This window comes from Ochotona curzoniae, unplaced genomic scaffold, assembly GCF_017591425.1.
Source record: "Ochotona curzoniae isolate NIBS_2020 unplaced genomic scaffold, NIBS_Ocur_1.0 contig_66, whole genome shotgun sequence".
Lineage (NCBI taxonomy): Eukaryota > Metazoa > Chordata > Mammalia > Lagomorpha > Ochotonidae > Ochotona > Ochotona curzoniae.
In genome coordinates, this window is record NW_024466512.1 from 25,125,689 (window position 1) to 25,140,409 (window position 14,721).

A 14,721-nucleotide genomic window follows, 5' to 3' on the forward strand; every position below is an offset into this window, starting at 1 on the left:
GGAACTGAATATTAAAAGGCGCAGGCAGAAACGACATTTCTCGGACTAGAAAGTGATCTCTTCAAATACCTGTTTCACAAGGGACTGAGATAGAAATTACCTACATTTAGATTTGGATAGAGTTTAGATAGGGAAAGCCATTGACAAAATGAGGGCTGGGAAAGAATTATCCCTTCTAGGATGACTGAATCATGGAGGACTGGTTACCCCACCCCTACAGGAGTCCCAGCCTCAGTGAGTCCCAACTGACAATGGCAGCATCACTTCTTCAGATTCTTAATGAACTACTAATGTAAAGCGGGGGGCACACAATCTCTTTGAAAGGGCTTCTGAAGTTTACCATGTTTGAACTAAATTACCAAACACAGGTTTCAAAAGCTTATGAACTGGAGAAAAGGCATTTCCAGTGGTGACAAAGAGACAAGAGGCACTCACTTGCTAGTTTTTCTGTACTTTAGTGCTGAAAATCTCTGATAAAACATTATTCCAAGTAGATTCCTAAATATGACAGATGTATTTTTCCACTTTAACCAAATTTGTTAAACTGCAGTGAAAATATAGCTAAGGAGATTCTCGGAGTACAATGAGATTCTCATGCTGTTTTACATGATGTCACTTCAGAGGCAAATGTATCTACAAGCCAAAACATAATCAGAACATTATTTGGAGAGCAGAAGTGAGAAGGTGACAGGTAATTAGACACGATAGCCTAACCCTTTAATTCCTCTCCAGAAGTATAATGGCCTTACCAGACCCTCTATGTCTCCCCAGAATAAAATACATGCATTAGCTTCATTTTCAAAGTTCTAATCAATGTAGTTTCTTTTCCACTTTGACTTGGATTTTTTTCATCCTCCTACCCTTTGTACTAAACTAACGCCTGTCATGTACTCTGAATCTTATTTTCAATTATTGAGCATCTGTAAAGAACCTGAGGTGCTACTAAATATTTCGTGTACAGAATCTCACTTAAGGCTCACAGCAAATCTATAACTATGTAAGTACAAGCCCCTTTGATAGGTTAAGCAAGTCAGAAAGATCCAACAACTTAAGATCAGGTAGTAAGCTACTAAAGTTGCAACTACTTTATCATATTAACAAAACTGATATTCTAAAATTAGTGTTGTAACTGCACAGAGCTTCTGACCTTGAGTTTCTCTTCCCATTGTTGTTTACACCACAGTTGCTAAAAAATAAAAGGGCTGGAATTTGTTTTTAAACAAGGCCTATTAGATTTTCTCTCAAACTTGGGACATCTCCATTTTTATTTGCTTTAAGACGGGTTCCCCAAACTTAGCTAATGCTAAAGCTTTATACGCAATTTCTTTACTGCTAATTTCATGACACAGATTTCATTCTTCTCCTAAAAAAGGTTAAGTTTGTTCAAGAATCAAACTAAACTGAAATTTAATTAGCTAAAACTATATCCAAGAACCAGCATTGTGGCATAGTGGATGAAGTCACCATCCGGGATGCTGACTATCCGCAAGGGCATCAGTCCATATTTTAGCTGCTCCACTTCCAATGCAGCTGCTGGCTAAAGGCCAGTAAAAGCAGCATGAGACGGGCCAAATGACTGAGCCCTTGCTAATCATGTGGGCAATGAAGATGAAGCTCCTGGTTTCAGCCTGGCCCAGGGCTTGCCACTGCAGTATCAAGGGACCAAACCAGAGCACTGAAGAAGTGTCTATCTCTAACTTCTAACATCTGAATCTAAAGGAAAATTCTTATAAATTCCTCTTTATAATTCTGGGCTGAGTGCTCATTTTAGCAGCACACATACTGGAATAATTCTGGTTTGAATAAAGACTACCAAAGTGGCATAGAGCTAAGTATGAATGGTTTGGATTCACCAATATTATAGGCAACTCACTGAGTGAGGACAAACAAGTCCATTAATGTCCCCAAGCTCCACAGTTTTTCACCTAAGAAGATTTAAATGGGATTAATATTGCTTAATCAATGCATTAGTCAAACTTGTGGCAACAGTGTGAATAAGCCTAACATCATTTGAATGATACATCAGAAAATGGTAAGTCACATGATACATAACCACAATTTAAAAATAAATCTTGTAAAACATTTAGAAAATATACAGGTTCAATAAACTCACTCCCTTAAACTGATTCTAGTGTATAAATGAGACATGCCTATTTGTAAAAGGCCAATATAATGGATAGTTTTGCCTACTTTCTGTATCTAGCTGAACTCTTCCAAAGTCTTGGTAGATACTCATCAATTTTTTTTCCCTCTTCCTTGTTCTCATCTACTTTTATTTCTTTCAAAAGTTGATACTCAACAATTTTTGAGAATCTTTTTCACTAATCTCTTAAATAACATCTGCTTGCTTCATTTTTAATACTCAAAATGCCATATTCACCTAAAACAAGTTTAACAGTCTAAAGTGAAGGTTACGTATAAGATGGTATTTGGAGGTTTACCTTTTGAAAGCAAACGACAAAGACACAAAATATTAACAAGGACTGCTATCTACTATATTACCAATTAAATACTTTTTATTAAAAAGGGATCATTCATTTCAGCTACAAAACCCATCATCACAGCCTGGTGTCGTGGTATAACAGATTATAACAACCATTCATATCCATATGGGTGCAGCTGGAGACCTGGCTGCTCCACATTGGATCTAACTCTATCCTAATGACTGGCAGGGAGTAGAAAAATGGATGAAGTACTTAGGCCCCTACATCCACATGGGAGACCTCAATGAAGCTCCTGGCACGGGTATGGCACAGCCTTAACCAGTGTGGTCATTTGGAGAGTGAACCAGCAGATGGAAGACAGCTTATTCTCTCTGCTTCTCTCTTAAATAAATAAATAAATCTTAAAACAAACAAAAAACACCCCAAATCTTAGTGAATGTTTTTATGCTTGAAAAGAAATGTCTAGCACGAGAAATTCAGTTTGAGGTTTGGGAAGAGGAATAAGAAATCCATAGTTCAGAATCTAACAGAAAACAATCAGGTCTACTTTTTTTCATTCAATTGCTGTTTGGGCTACTCCTGTTCTCTTACATGTTTTCTCTAACTCCCACCACTGTTGCAACAGAGAGGCTCCTGAACTAACTAATCCCCTCTCAGGAGAACAAGAATGGAAAGATACTGTTTAAAAAAAGTCCTTTTTAAAAAAACAACCAAAACCAAAGAGCTAAGTATCAACTGACAAACAGGATTATTACACTAAAACATTTTATGAGATGTTCAACTGTAAAAGTTTGCTCATTATCTGTCCTGGCCCCCACCCCCACCAAAAAATAAAGCTTCCTCCCAAGGATCAGAACTATAATAAATGACGGGCAATGTTACATTTGTACTTAATGTCTAAAGAAATGAGCTGGGCCCAATGCAGCAGCCTAGTGATTAAAAGTCCTCGCTTTGCATGTGCCGCCAGGATCCCATATGGGCACTACTTATTTATATCCCAACTGCTCCACTTCCCTTCCAGCTCCCTGTTTGTGGCCTGGGAAAGTAGTAGAGGACAACCCAGTTTTGGGACCCTGCACCTGCATGGATGACCCAGAGGAGGCACTTGGCTTTGGCTCAGCTCAGCTCTGGCCATTGTGGCTGCTTGGGGAGTGAATCAGTGGATGGAAGAGCTTCCTCTCTGTCTTACTTTCTGTAAATCTGACTTATCAATATAAAAATACATATTAAAAAAAAAAGAGACCACAAATTCAGTAAAAAAAAAAAAGGGGGGGGGGGAGAGGGAGAATGAACTAACCAAAAATGTTACTGTTTTGACTAGCAATTTCAGCATATCATTTTATTCTATGAAAATTACAAAACATTAAGTCCACCCAGAAGTTATTATGAAAACACCAACTCATCTTATTTGGCTAAGAAGTTTTAAGTCAGAACAAGCCAATGAAAACTGAGGTAGTCTAGAGTATGACATTAGTAAAGATACAAGACACTGTCACATCTGAATACTACAACAGCTAAATAGGAGATTTCAGGTATGAAGAATTAATCCTGCTTTCACAGTATACTCTTAGTCAGTGTGATTTGTTTTTAAAGCACTAAAGCCTTAGGAAGTAGAAACCAAGCTTTCAAAATAGTTTTTCACAACAAAATTTATTAGAAGAATAGTGGTTTTGAAAAGTCTAGCATCCAGTGAGAACTACCATACACAACATTACAGCTGGGAATGTTTCTCCAAAATGTCATGGTCAAATAATACAATTGAACCATTAAATCTTACACATGCATGAAAGAACTAGTGTTTCTGACATACAATGCCAAAAAAGGGGAGAGGGGGAGAAGCACATGGATTAAAATTTTAAGTACTCATCACATACATTAAGACATAGCTTTAGTCCAGTCAAAAATCAGAACTGCATTAAAAAAAATTTATGTAGTGCAATCAAACAAAAAAAACTTAACTTGTGATCATAAGTGCTCTACTACATAAACATTGATCATAGCAAGGAACAAAAAGTTCAAATCACACAGTACAAAAAAATCTGTAAATAAATATAAACTACAGTACAAGAGAAATATTAAATTATACAATTCTGTCAAACTGTAAACAGTATATTGAAATGAGGTCCATAAGAGTAAAGGGGGTTCCTGTTTTGTTGCCTGACACTTTAACTTCTAGATATCTGAAAGATGCTGTTTCCCGTATCTTCAAAAGCTATGGGTTTTATATATGGAGAGAATTTATTTTAGATGTAAGATATCAAATACCAAAGCAGAGGAATAATTAATTTTTTTTAACCATAGAGAGTACTGCAGAAAACAAGAGATTTTTAAGAGACAAGCCTAACACTAAAGATGTGAAGGACTAAAATACTGAAATCAGAGCTTCACATCAACAGAAGCTTGTCACTGGAAACTTCAAGGATACAAAATAAACAAAATTGATGATATGCAAATCTGGAGCTCTGCTAATTTTGACATTTTACATATCATGTTACTACACCAACTTTGGCAGAATCACTACTGATAAACTCAAAGCACTTGTGGCCCAATGGTTTCATCACAGTGGCCAGTGCACAGAATTTTCTAGACATTGCATAAATTAGAATGTAGAGGTCAGACACCCAAGGGCCAGTGCTTGAATTTAGCAGTAGTCATGGTGAAAAAGCAAGAGCCACATCAAGGAGGAACTGCATCTGTTTTATATTTCCAGAAGCAGCTAGGAATGTGTTTTGTTTAAATTGTGCTGGCTATTAGTGGCATTGAAAAGTAATTTTAACTGTGTATATGTGCTGGCTATTTATTCATACTCATTGAACAAAAATACACTGTTAACAGGAACCCCCATATTATCTGCTCAGTAGTAATAACTGAATATACAGAATGCCACTATAAGAGTGTGAGGCACCGTGTGCTGGAGAGTAATATGCAGCTTTAAAATCTGTTTGGCTGAGTTATACCTGGATACCTGAACTGAGTTTTTAAGTTGACATTCATCAAAGATGTGCTACCAGCACGTCAAAATAAAAACAAACAGAAGAATACAAGTCACTGTTAGGTTTAAGAATAGCATCAAAGTACCTGAATTGAGTGAGAAGAGTGTGTAAACTGTCCCTGAGGGTTTTTAAACAGTGTGTACAAGTTGGATTCCTAAGATCATTAGTTTTATTTAGCAGTGTGGATTGATAAAATACCAAGGTCTGACAGTTTAAAGTGGAGGTTGTAAAGGAATTATATGCAAACACTCCAAATGTATAGTTTATACAGTTTTTTCCCCCAAAGCAGCAACAATGTGCTGTACATCCCATCAGAACAAGCAACATGTGGAAGTTACTGATAAAGGTTTCTATCTTAAGTCTCATTTCTGACAGCACAGTATATCAATATCCAATTACTATATCTTTCCTAGATCAGAATGTAACTAATTTCAACTAGCAATATAGGATTAAACTTTTAATCAAACACTTTGCTATTACATACTAAAACCCCTTAAACTTACTAATGCTGGTAATACTAATCTAGCTAATTATCCCCCCACCCATTTTAGAAATATACCCTTCCACAACTTAAAAACATTAAGATCCATTTTCAGTCCTCTGATGTAAAAAGCATGTCAGTGAATTAATATTAAAAATTTACACAGTAAAAAGGCTTGAATTTCAGCCAAAGATTCTAAATACTGCTCATTCCCTGAAGACTTAAAAGGGGAGAGAATCCCTACCCATTTTCCTAGTGATTTATTTTTCTAAAATGGTCTGACACAATTTCCAATTTTGGGAAATTAATTTCCCCTCAACTTCTCTCAAATTCCAAATTCTTAAGCCTGAAATGCTTAATGAAATGGGGAAAATGAGGCAATCACTTGGAATTGATAGAAAGGTACAAAATGTCACTGTCTTTTAAAATAAGAATTATTTATATAAATGTGATCTGACCCCATATTATGTAGTATGTTTTACATTTTTAAATAATTATCCTAAAACTTACAGTACCTAAGACTCTGAAGATAAATTAAGACTTTAGTGTTGTAACAGAAAAAGTGCTGATTTATCCCTTTTCTAGTACTTTAAATATTTTGGACAAGTGCTTTTCTAGTGATAATAAAGTTAACTATATACCCTTCCACCAAGCAGAAAATAAAAACACCTGGATGAAAGAAAAGACTTTTAGGAGTGTAGCACCAGGTATCTACCAAATAACAGGAACTGTTTCAGTCATTCTGAGGGGCTATAAATATTCTAAACGGAAATTTTATTTGGCTACTGACTGTTAAAAATCCCTGCTCTACTGTCAGTGTCCTCTGTCCAACTATCCCCAACCCGCTCCCCACCCCGGCTCCTTTCACACTATCCACTGAGAATCTAATCTCTAAAGAGATTATTTTAAAATTTATGTTTTCAGGACATACCTGAGAAAGGGTGCAATTATGCAGAACAAGGGACCCAAGACTGCACTAATACTGGTTATAGGTTCATAAATTTTTTCCCCAAGACAAATCCTAAGAAGCTTAAGAGGTATGGATCTTCAGATATATCCTACTGCCTTTTTTTTTTTTTGGTACGTGTGTAGGGTCATTTCCAGTGTTGAAAAGATCAAAGATCACCTTGAGCTGTTCACTGACAGCTCAAGATGGAGTAAAAAGTTCATTTCCACATTCAAACAGTGAAGATTAAGTCTCATGACAATATTTGCTACATCCAATAAATCTATAATTAACTAAAAGTGCTTGCTTTCCACCTTTTACTGATACAGTTCTAAATGAATTGGAAACCTTAAAATTACCCTCCCCCCATAAACTGCTCTATAGTTTATCAAATCAACAATAATTAGCCTTGATTCTCACTTTCAAACAATTCAAATGAAACTGGCCCAACTTTACCACATTCTATATTGATTCATTTTTAGTATTATAGGGCAGAATTTTTAATGTCTTCTGAAAAGTCACATATGTTCCCCTTCTACTTTCCACCACTTTCCCCTAATCTCCATCATAACACTTAGGGGACACAGCGAGTATTTCGCTCCAGCACTAGTGTCCACTTTTTAGAAAGGTGACAGAGTATATTTTGGGAATCAAAGAGCATATACAGAAGGATTTCATCCATTTTCTCTTCAGTCTGCATGCTCACAAACCTTCCTCAAGTCTCAAGGACAGAATTAATCCAAAATCAACTAACAAGAGTGTGGAGATCTCTATTCCTGGTATTACAATTACTTTTTTCTGCTTTTCAGATTTCGAAAGCAATTAGATTCAAAACAACAACAATAACAACAACACCACCAACAAAACACTCCCTAAGTAGTTTAACAGTCCCCAAATGGGCTATCTGGCCAAAGCCATCAAGTTTTTACAATAGTGGCCTGATCATGGTTTAATGGAGACCTAATTCTGATGGAAAGGTAACAAGGAAAACAATCTTTGATAACCTCATAAAAGCCAAAATTTAGTCTATAACTTTCAGTATTTCCTATAAAACATTAAGTGGAGCAATTCAATCACCAATGACAGTAACCAGAATATAAGCAAGAGTTATCTACATAAATATGGTATCTGGCATTTGGTTAAAGAAAATTATAAGAGCAAAAACATGTGGTTTCAAAATGAAATCTACAAGGATAACAGCTGTTAAAGTAAATGACATCAACCTGCCATGTATCTTCTGCAACTAAACAATTTTAGCTTCTGACAAGCAAATTCAAGTTTTACTACTATGAGTCAATGAAATGAATCACAAGCTTAGAAGCCAAGCCTGGCACCATGTGCTTACTTGGGGTAGGGGGACATGTAGCTCATTAGCAGCTCAGTTTGCTATGTACTGCCTAATGACAGAAGGTAGTTAACAATACGGGCCTTAACAGGTAGTCATTTTTAGTGTAATTTACAGGTTCTCTCCAGAAAATTGGGAACTCAACATCTCATTGTGCCTTTTATTGTTTTCCTATCTGATCCCATGCAGTTCATGTTATAAAATGCTGGGAAATAAAAATGCCAATTGGTTGAGGTAATGGTTTATATATAAGATAATCAGAGTTCTAAAAGCACTTCAATATTGTAAAGTAAAAGTGTACCAAATAAAGCTAATACATACTTCCCACTTGTTGAGCTTGCTCACCAGAACTGAACAGTAATTAACTTCATATAAGAAACCCTATTATCACACAAAGCCTTACTCATATTCATGATCCACTGCAGCAAAGGTTTATCAAGCAACATCTAAACTTCAGAATAACAACAAACTTAATATTAAAAAGTATTATACACAAATATAAATTATTTTTCCTGAAAGAGAGACCTTGTCCTTCATGGTATTTGGGGAACAGAAAGAAGTGTATAGCTCATCACAAACCTAATTCAGAGTCACCTGTAAGTCTTCTGAAAAATTAATGTGACCCAATGCACTAGTGTCAAGTCTGAACACCGTGCTCAGAAATGAGAAAGCCAATGATAAAATACCAACTACACATCCTTCCACAGAACTAGTGTTTTTGCTTTCACAGTGTTGTATCTTATCTACTCTAAAATATCAATGCTCTCATTTAAAATCCAACAATTTAATCAAATTACCTAGTATTAGAGTTTGGGTAATATGATATTTGAGTAATGTTACCATTTTCTATTTAGAAAATGGGATGAAAACAGGCTTCTGTGACAAAGACAGTTGTGAACTACACTTTTGCATACCATAAAAATGATCAACTGCTGTCCGGGCCATGCAAAACTCTGATTGGCAGAAATTAAGCATGCGAATAGACCAATCTTCATTACACACATATGAGAAAGGCCCCAAACTAGAATATCTACACTGAAAGTGCCAAGACAGAACAGTGGCAAATCAAGAGAGAAATAAAATATTAAGGGATTGCTGCGGCACCAAGACTGCCAACCAGCCACGTGATGAGCCACCTCTGAGAAGTACATAGTATGATGGAACTCTGAACACAAAATTTAACAGTAAAAGTGCACCTGAATATTACAAACTAACTTTACAACCCTACAATAAGGTAAAATATATATCTTTTGAAATATTCAGCAGCTTTTTGTTTTTTTTTTAAGTTTTTTTTTGAGAGGCTCATGAAATTTTAAAAGGGACCACTATCTAATTTCAACCATGCTTCACAAAACAATGGCTATTTTATATTGCAGTTACAAATGTAATGCAATTAGTGCTTTAAAATAATCTACACTCAAAAAAAGACAAAAGAGACCTTTGGGGAGAAAATGCTTATTTAAAAGCTTCCTGGAAAAGAAAATTTACCTGAATATCAAGTCATGACTGATTTCAAGTGTAATGTTTTAAAAGCTTCACAGACATGAATATTACAATCTTCAGGTCTCAGGACTTTTAATCTGAGAGAGTTTAGAGTTTGGTTTGTTTTTTAAATTCACTTTCTAACCAAAACAAATAATAAGTACTCAAATTTTTACTATTTACAACTCTCAGCCTACAATCTGAAATGACACAATACAAGTTCTCTTATTTAAACTGCAGCATTAAAGGGTAGGCACACCATTCTTCTGCTGCTCGATTGTCATCCACTGAAACACACATAGAAAATATTTATGTTAGTAAAATGCTCACTCCAGATACACTACAATGACAAAATTTACATAACTCAACTCATACATCACTTGTATAGACTACCACATAGTATTAAACCTCTCTGAACAGTAAAACTACAAGTTAAACTTTTAGGGCCAGATTTTTAAATGGGCCTTTAATGATATGTTTCTGAGAGGGGACAAAGCAAGCACAAATTAATTTCTCAAAAGATTTCTTCGCAGCAATTTTGGGCTACCTAATAACCCAAATATATCATGCAGAAAAACATGATGGTTGTAATCAATTACGTGCTGACAAAATCTTGAGTGTGGAACAAAGGAGAAATTCCTTCATGAGCTTAGTCTTTTGCTTTCAGCAAATATTCTACACCTTCCTTTAATTGCAGATGAAAACCCTACATTTCATAACGTAATTTTATTGCAACTTCCAGCTAGGCTAGAACATACTGCAGAGTCATGTATTGCTACTTAATTAAAGTAGCTTTTTCTGCTGAGACTTAGAAAGCTAAGAAGAAACAGGCTCAGAAACTCACTTATTAAACTTCTACACAAAATAACCAAAAGAAGAACCCATACCCAGGCTATGTCAAGAATGAGCAGTGCATGTATTTTAATGACAGCAATGGTGTGCCTAACCTTTGAACATGTAGGTTGCTGAGGGCAAACTATCCTTAATCCTTAATTAACTGCTTAAAAGTTTCCCAGGCAAGCATCTATGCCTTGGAAATATCTAGACCTACTTCTCCTGAAAACATTTAATTGCCCATCTGAAATCATCAACTTGATCTAATCTATGCTCTGGATCTGAAATTACTGTAACACCAATTTTCCAGTGATTTTTGTCTGTTTTTGATTAAACACATAGGTGGGCCTGAATACCTTTCGCAGCAAATTAAGAGTATACAATGTACATGGTAAGAATTTTGTTTTTGCACAATTAACAGTTCTAATCTGGTTACAATGCAGAATCATATCTTATGAGCTTTACTTATCAGTTATTGTTATAAAAACCCTAGAAAATAAGCTTTCCAAACTTAATTATTGTAATTTAAAAAGCCCATCTCAGAAAAAACATAATGTTTTTAAGGAGTGCTTATTCAAACATGATCTAAAAGGTCCTGAAATGTGTGAAACACACACACACACACACACACACACACACACACACACACACACACACACACAGCTTTAAAAAAGTCCACAGAAAACAGAAAAAGTAGGATGCCAAAAAAAATTTCAAATAACCAAAATTAAATAAAAAACCAAAAATAACCTCTCCCATCCTTGTATCAGTATTTCAATTAGTTATAAAAAGAAATTCCACTGAGTATAACTACTAATCAAATTATTGTTAAAATTGATATGCAGCCTAAATCTTATCAAGTTATTTGGATTTGTGTTATTTTACTGTAATTATAAACATAGATCCCTCTTTAATGCAGATGCTGGGAAGATGACTGAAGATGAGAAACCTAAGCATTATTTTTTGTAGTATCATACTTTTTTTAACACGCATTTCTGTCCCTATTTCTCCCATTCCTAACACATTCTGAAGAACAAAGTAGTTGCTGCAAGAATACAGAGCATGACCAATTCTGTAAAAGGACCGAATACAAAGAAACTTAGTTTGCAAAAACGAGGCATCCTCCACGGTTTTATGTACTGTACCCTGACTGCTCCTGAGTAAGAAGGGAGCTCGTCCTCCGTGAGATAAGGCTACATCCTCACTTGTTGGTGAGACCAATCTCTACACTTAGAAAATCCCAAATAAAATTACAGCAAAGGTAGTGTTTGAAGTAATTAACTGAAGCATTTTTGAAGGTAGTGTGTGCACATTTTCCAACTCCTTCCCCTCTGGGTGAGCACTAAACAGACTAATCTATTAAGTGAATTTAGTAGTGAGAAAAAATTATAAAATATAATTAGAAATGACCCACATTTTTCATCAGCATTGAATAACGAAATTTCTTAAATTCAAAGGCTCATTGTTCTTCTTAGCTTTTTCTTTAGCTTAATCCTTCAATTAGCTGAATTGTAGAAGAAAAAAAAAATGAAGTTTTTAAGATGGCTTTCCAATTTCCAATGATAAAGCTCCCAGTATGGCAAAGGCGGTTTCTAAAAGGGGGCTTTTTCCCTCTTCTTCTTCTTTTTTAAATAAAGGCAAATATAACTTAAAAAGAAAAAAAAAAAAAAAGAAAAAGAAAAAGAAAAACATGCAGGCTCTATAGGCAAGGAGTCCACTTTCATGTATCTGTTCTCTGTGAGGTAACTAAATTCTCTTTTGTAGAGAAACATGCAAAAGGCCAAACAATATTCCGAGCCATACTGCACAAGAAATTTTAAATTACCTAACATTCAGAATGCACCATTCATCTCTGCATACACAAGTTAATGCAAATTCTGCAAAAAAACAAGTGTCACAGTAAATGAAGTTAGGTGCAAGCAATGGTAGCTGGACAACGATGCAGTAGTGCTCACCCAGTTTGTACAGTAATTGGCACTCTACAGAATTCCTACTCATTTTTTGATTCATTCGCACTTTGTGCTGCCTCTCCCTGGGGATCTAATTCAATCTTTACAGAAACATCTGGCCCCTCCGACCTCATTAATTTCATCTTTTTCTTTGGAGGGTTTTTCAAAGTGCCCAGCCTCTCCTTTACTTTGTACTCCAGTGTACTGTGGGGAATCCCATAAATACTCTGAGCTTTGGAAACACTCATTTTTCCACTCATAACCACTGAGATCGCTTCCTCCAGTATCTCACTGTTGTACTGTCTGTAACGCCCTCTTTTCTTCCGAGGCTGCTTGGAGCCAGGGTCTCCTTCTTGATCCGATGTGGGATATGGCTGTCCAGAGGTAGACTGCTCAGCATCTGAGCCCCAAGAATCAGGTCCAGCATCTAACATGCTTTTTCTATTTTGTTTTGGAAGAATAGCCCTTAATTTTTTACTAAGCGCGCTCTCCGTTTGTGAACCCATTACCAAAGAGCTATAGCTGTACTGATCACCAGTGCGAGATTCCCAAGAAAGATCCATTCCTCGAACTTGTGGTATCTTTAAGTCTACAGGAGATGAATGGCTCACATCCTTTTTTCCATCTTGTTTTGCTTGAAGTGCCATTTTTGGAAAGGCAGAGTTTTCTGCAAGAAAAGGAAGGTCACTGATGTTGCCGAGTGCACCATTTCCCCTGAACTTCATGCGACTGAGGTTGAACTCATAATGTGGTTTTGCCCAAGAGGCTTCCCTGGATAATATTAAATGTTGTCCATGATTCTGTAATCCAGATGGCCCAAGGCTGGCAGCTGTGGACAATTGGTTTCTGCTCAGTAGTTCTTCACTAATCTGCAGGGATCGAGCCAGTGGAACTTTGAGTGATGTGGAGTGTCCAAAACCTTCCCTGGTTGCATCCTGTAAGCTTCTTGGAGGTACCCCATCACCACTGCGAAGTCCGTCTGGGCGGTACTGGCTGGGTCTCCCAGGTCGCCTAATTGGATGGAAGGAAACTGATGTGAGCAGGACTTGCACAGGTAGGGAGGGGTGGGTGAGGGGACCACTCCTTTATTAGAAGGCCTTGCTTGGGTAACATCACTTTGTGTTTTTTATTTATTTTTCTCTAAAAATTAAAAAAAAAATGGTCTCAGCAGGAAGCTTTAAAACTTGTTCACAAAAAGAAAAAGAAAAAAATAAAGAAAAAAAAAAGGAAAAAAGGAAAAAATAAAGGAAAAAGGAAAAAAAACAACAACCCAGGAGCTTTTTGGGCAAAGAAAAATTAAACCTGTTGGCTGGTCTCTGGTTGGGTTCACAAATTTTCGGAGAAAAAGTTTCGCGCAACTGTTTGAAAATAGCACTTTAATTATTAATTACAAAGTAATCATCAGTCTCCATAGATCTACACAGAATCGTGTTACCAATGTGACGTTACCACTAAACAAGTACAGCAATAAAAGAGTAAGTCAAATGATTTATTTTAATAAAGTATATTTAATGTTCATTACAGCTAGCTATAAAACTGGAACTATTTACATTGCTGGAACCCACAGATGACTGCTCATTCATTCCCACAAACAAGTTGATATTCTTCATCAAAAATCAAACAATTCCAAATAACACCTCTTATTTTTCTTGGAAAAAATACACATATGTCAACCAGCTCCCCAAGGGAGTGGGGGGAAAAAGAACCAAAGACACGCTGTATTGTAACTTACCATATTTCTTCATTTTAAAGAAACTATGAGTTGCAGGCACATAAGTACTGTGATTTTCTATTTGAAATAATTCAAGCTTTTAAAAACTACCCTTTATTTCCCCCAATATTTTGTTCCTTAAGTTCTACTCAAGGTAATTTCTTCTTGAAATACCAAACATCTCCTGAAATTTCAAGTGAACAGCTTTCAAATGATGTTTTAAAATGTCAACAACCTGCACCAAGTTCAATACCAGGTTTCAATTTTCATAGTAGGGAAAGATTATCAATATTAAGATCGGTGACTAACAAAGCATGCCCAAGGGAGAATGATTGTATCAGCTAGGTGAAAAAGTAGGACCTTGCCAAAACATTAAATCAGCTTTGCTCTTCAAAACTCTACAGTGATTGCCATTATCAGTAAGCCATACAATAAGGAAAACACGGAATGTTTAACTGAAAGATGGGAGTATACTACTGCTTTTACACCTGTCTTCTGTAAAACAAACCCAGGTAAAAACTACTTTCAGAGTGGAT

At 36.0% G+C, this 14,721-nt stretch overlaps 1 protein-coding gene across 5 annotated transcripts in view; it reads right to left on the reverse strand.

Annotated features, from left to right (window-relative positions):
- Nucleotides 1-14,721, reverse strand: part of LCOR (ligand dependent nuclear receptor corepressor) — a 90,629-nt gene that overhangs the window by 12,336 nt on the left and 63,572 nt on the right. Inside the window, exon 6 of one of the 5 annotated variants that reach the window (XM_040992390.1) lies at nucleotides 7,697-13,485. The exons of the other annotated variants lie outside the window; for them this stretch is intronic. Coding sequence (XP_040848324.1) covers nucleotides 12,516-13,485 — 970 coding nt within the window. The 3' untranslated portion in view covers nucleotides 7,697-12,515. Of the gene's footprint in view, nucleotides 1-7,696; nucleotides 13,486-14,721 lie in introns of those variants that run through there. 5 annotated transcript variants of the gene reach the window in all.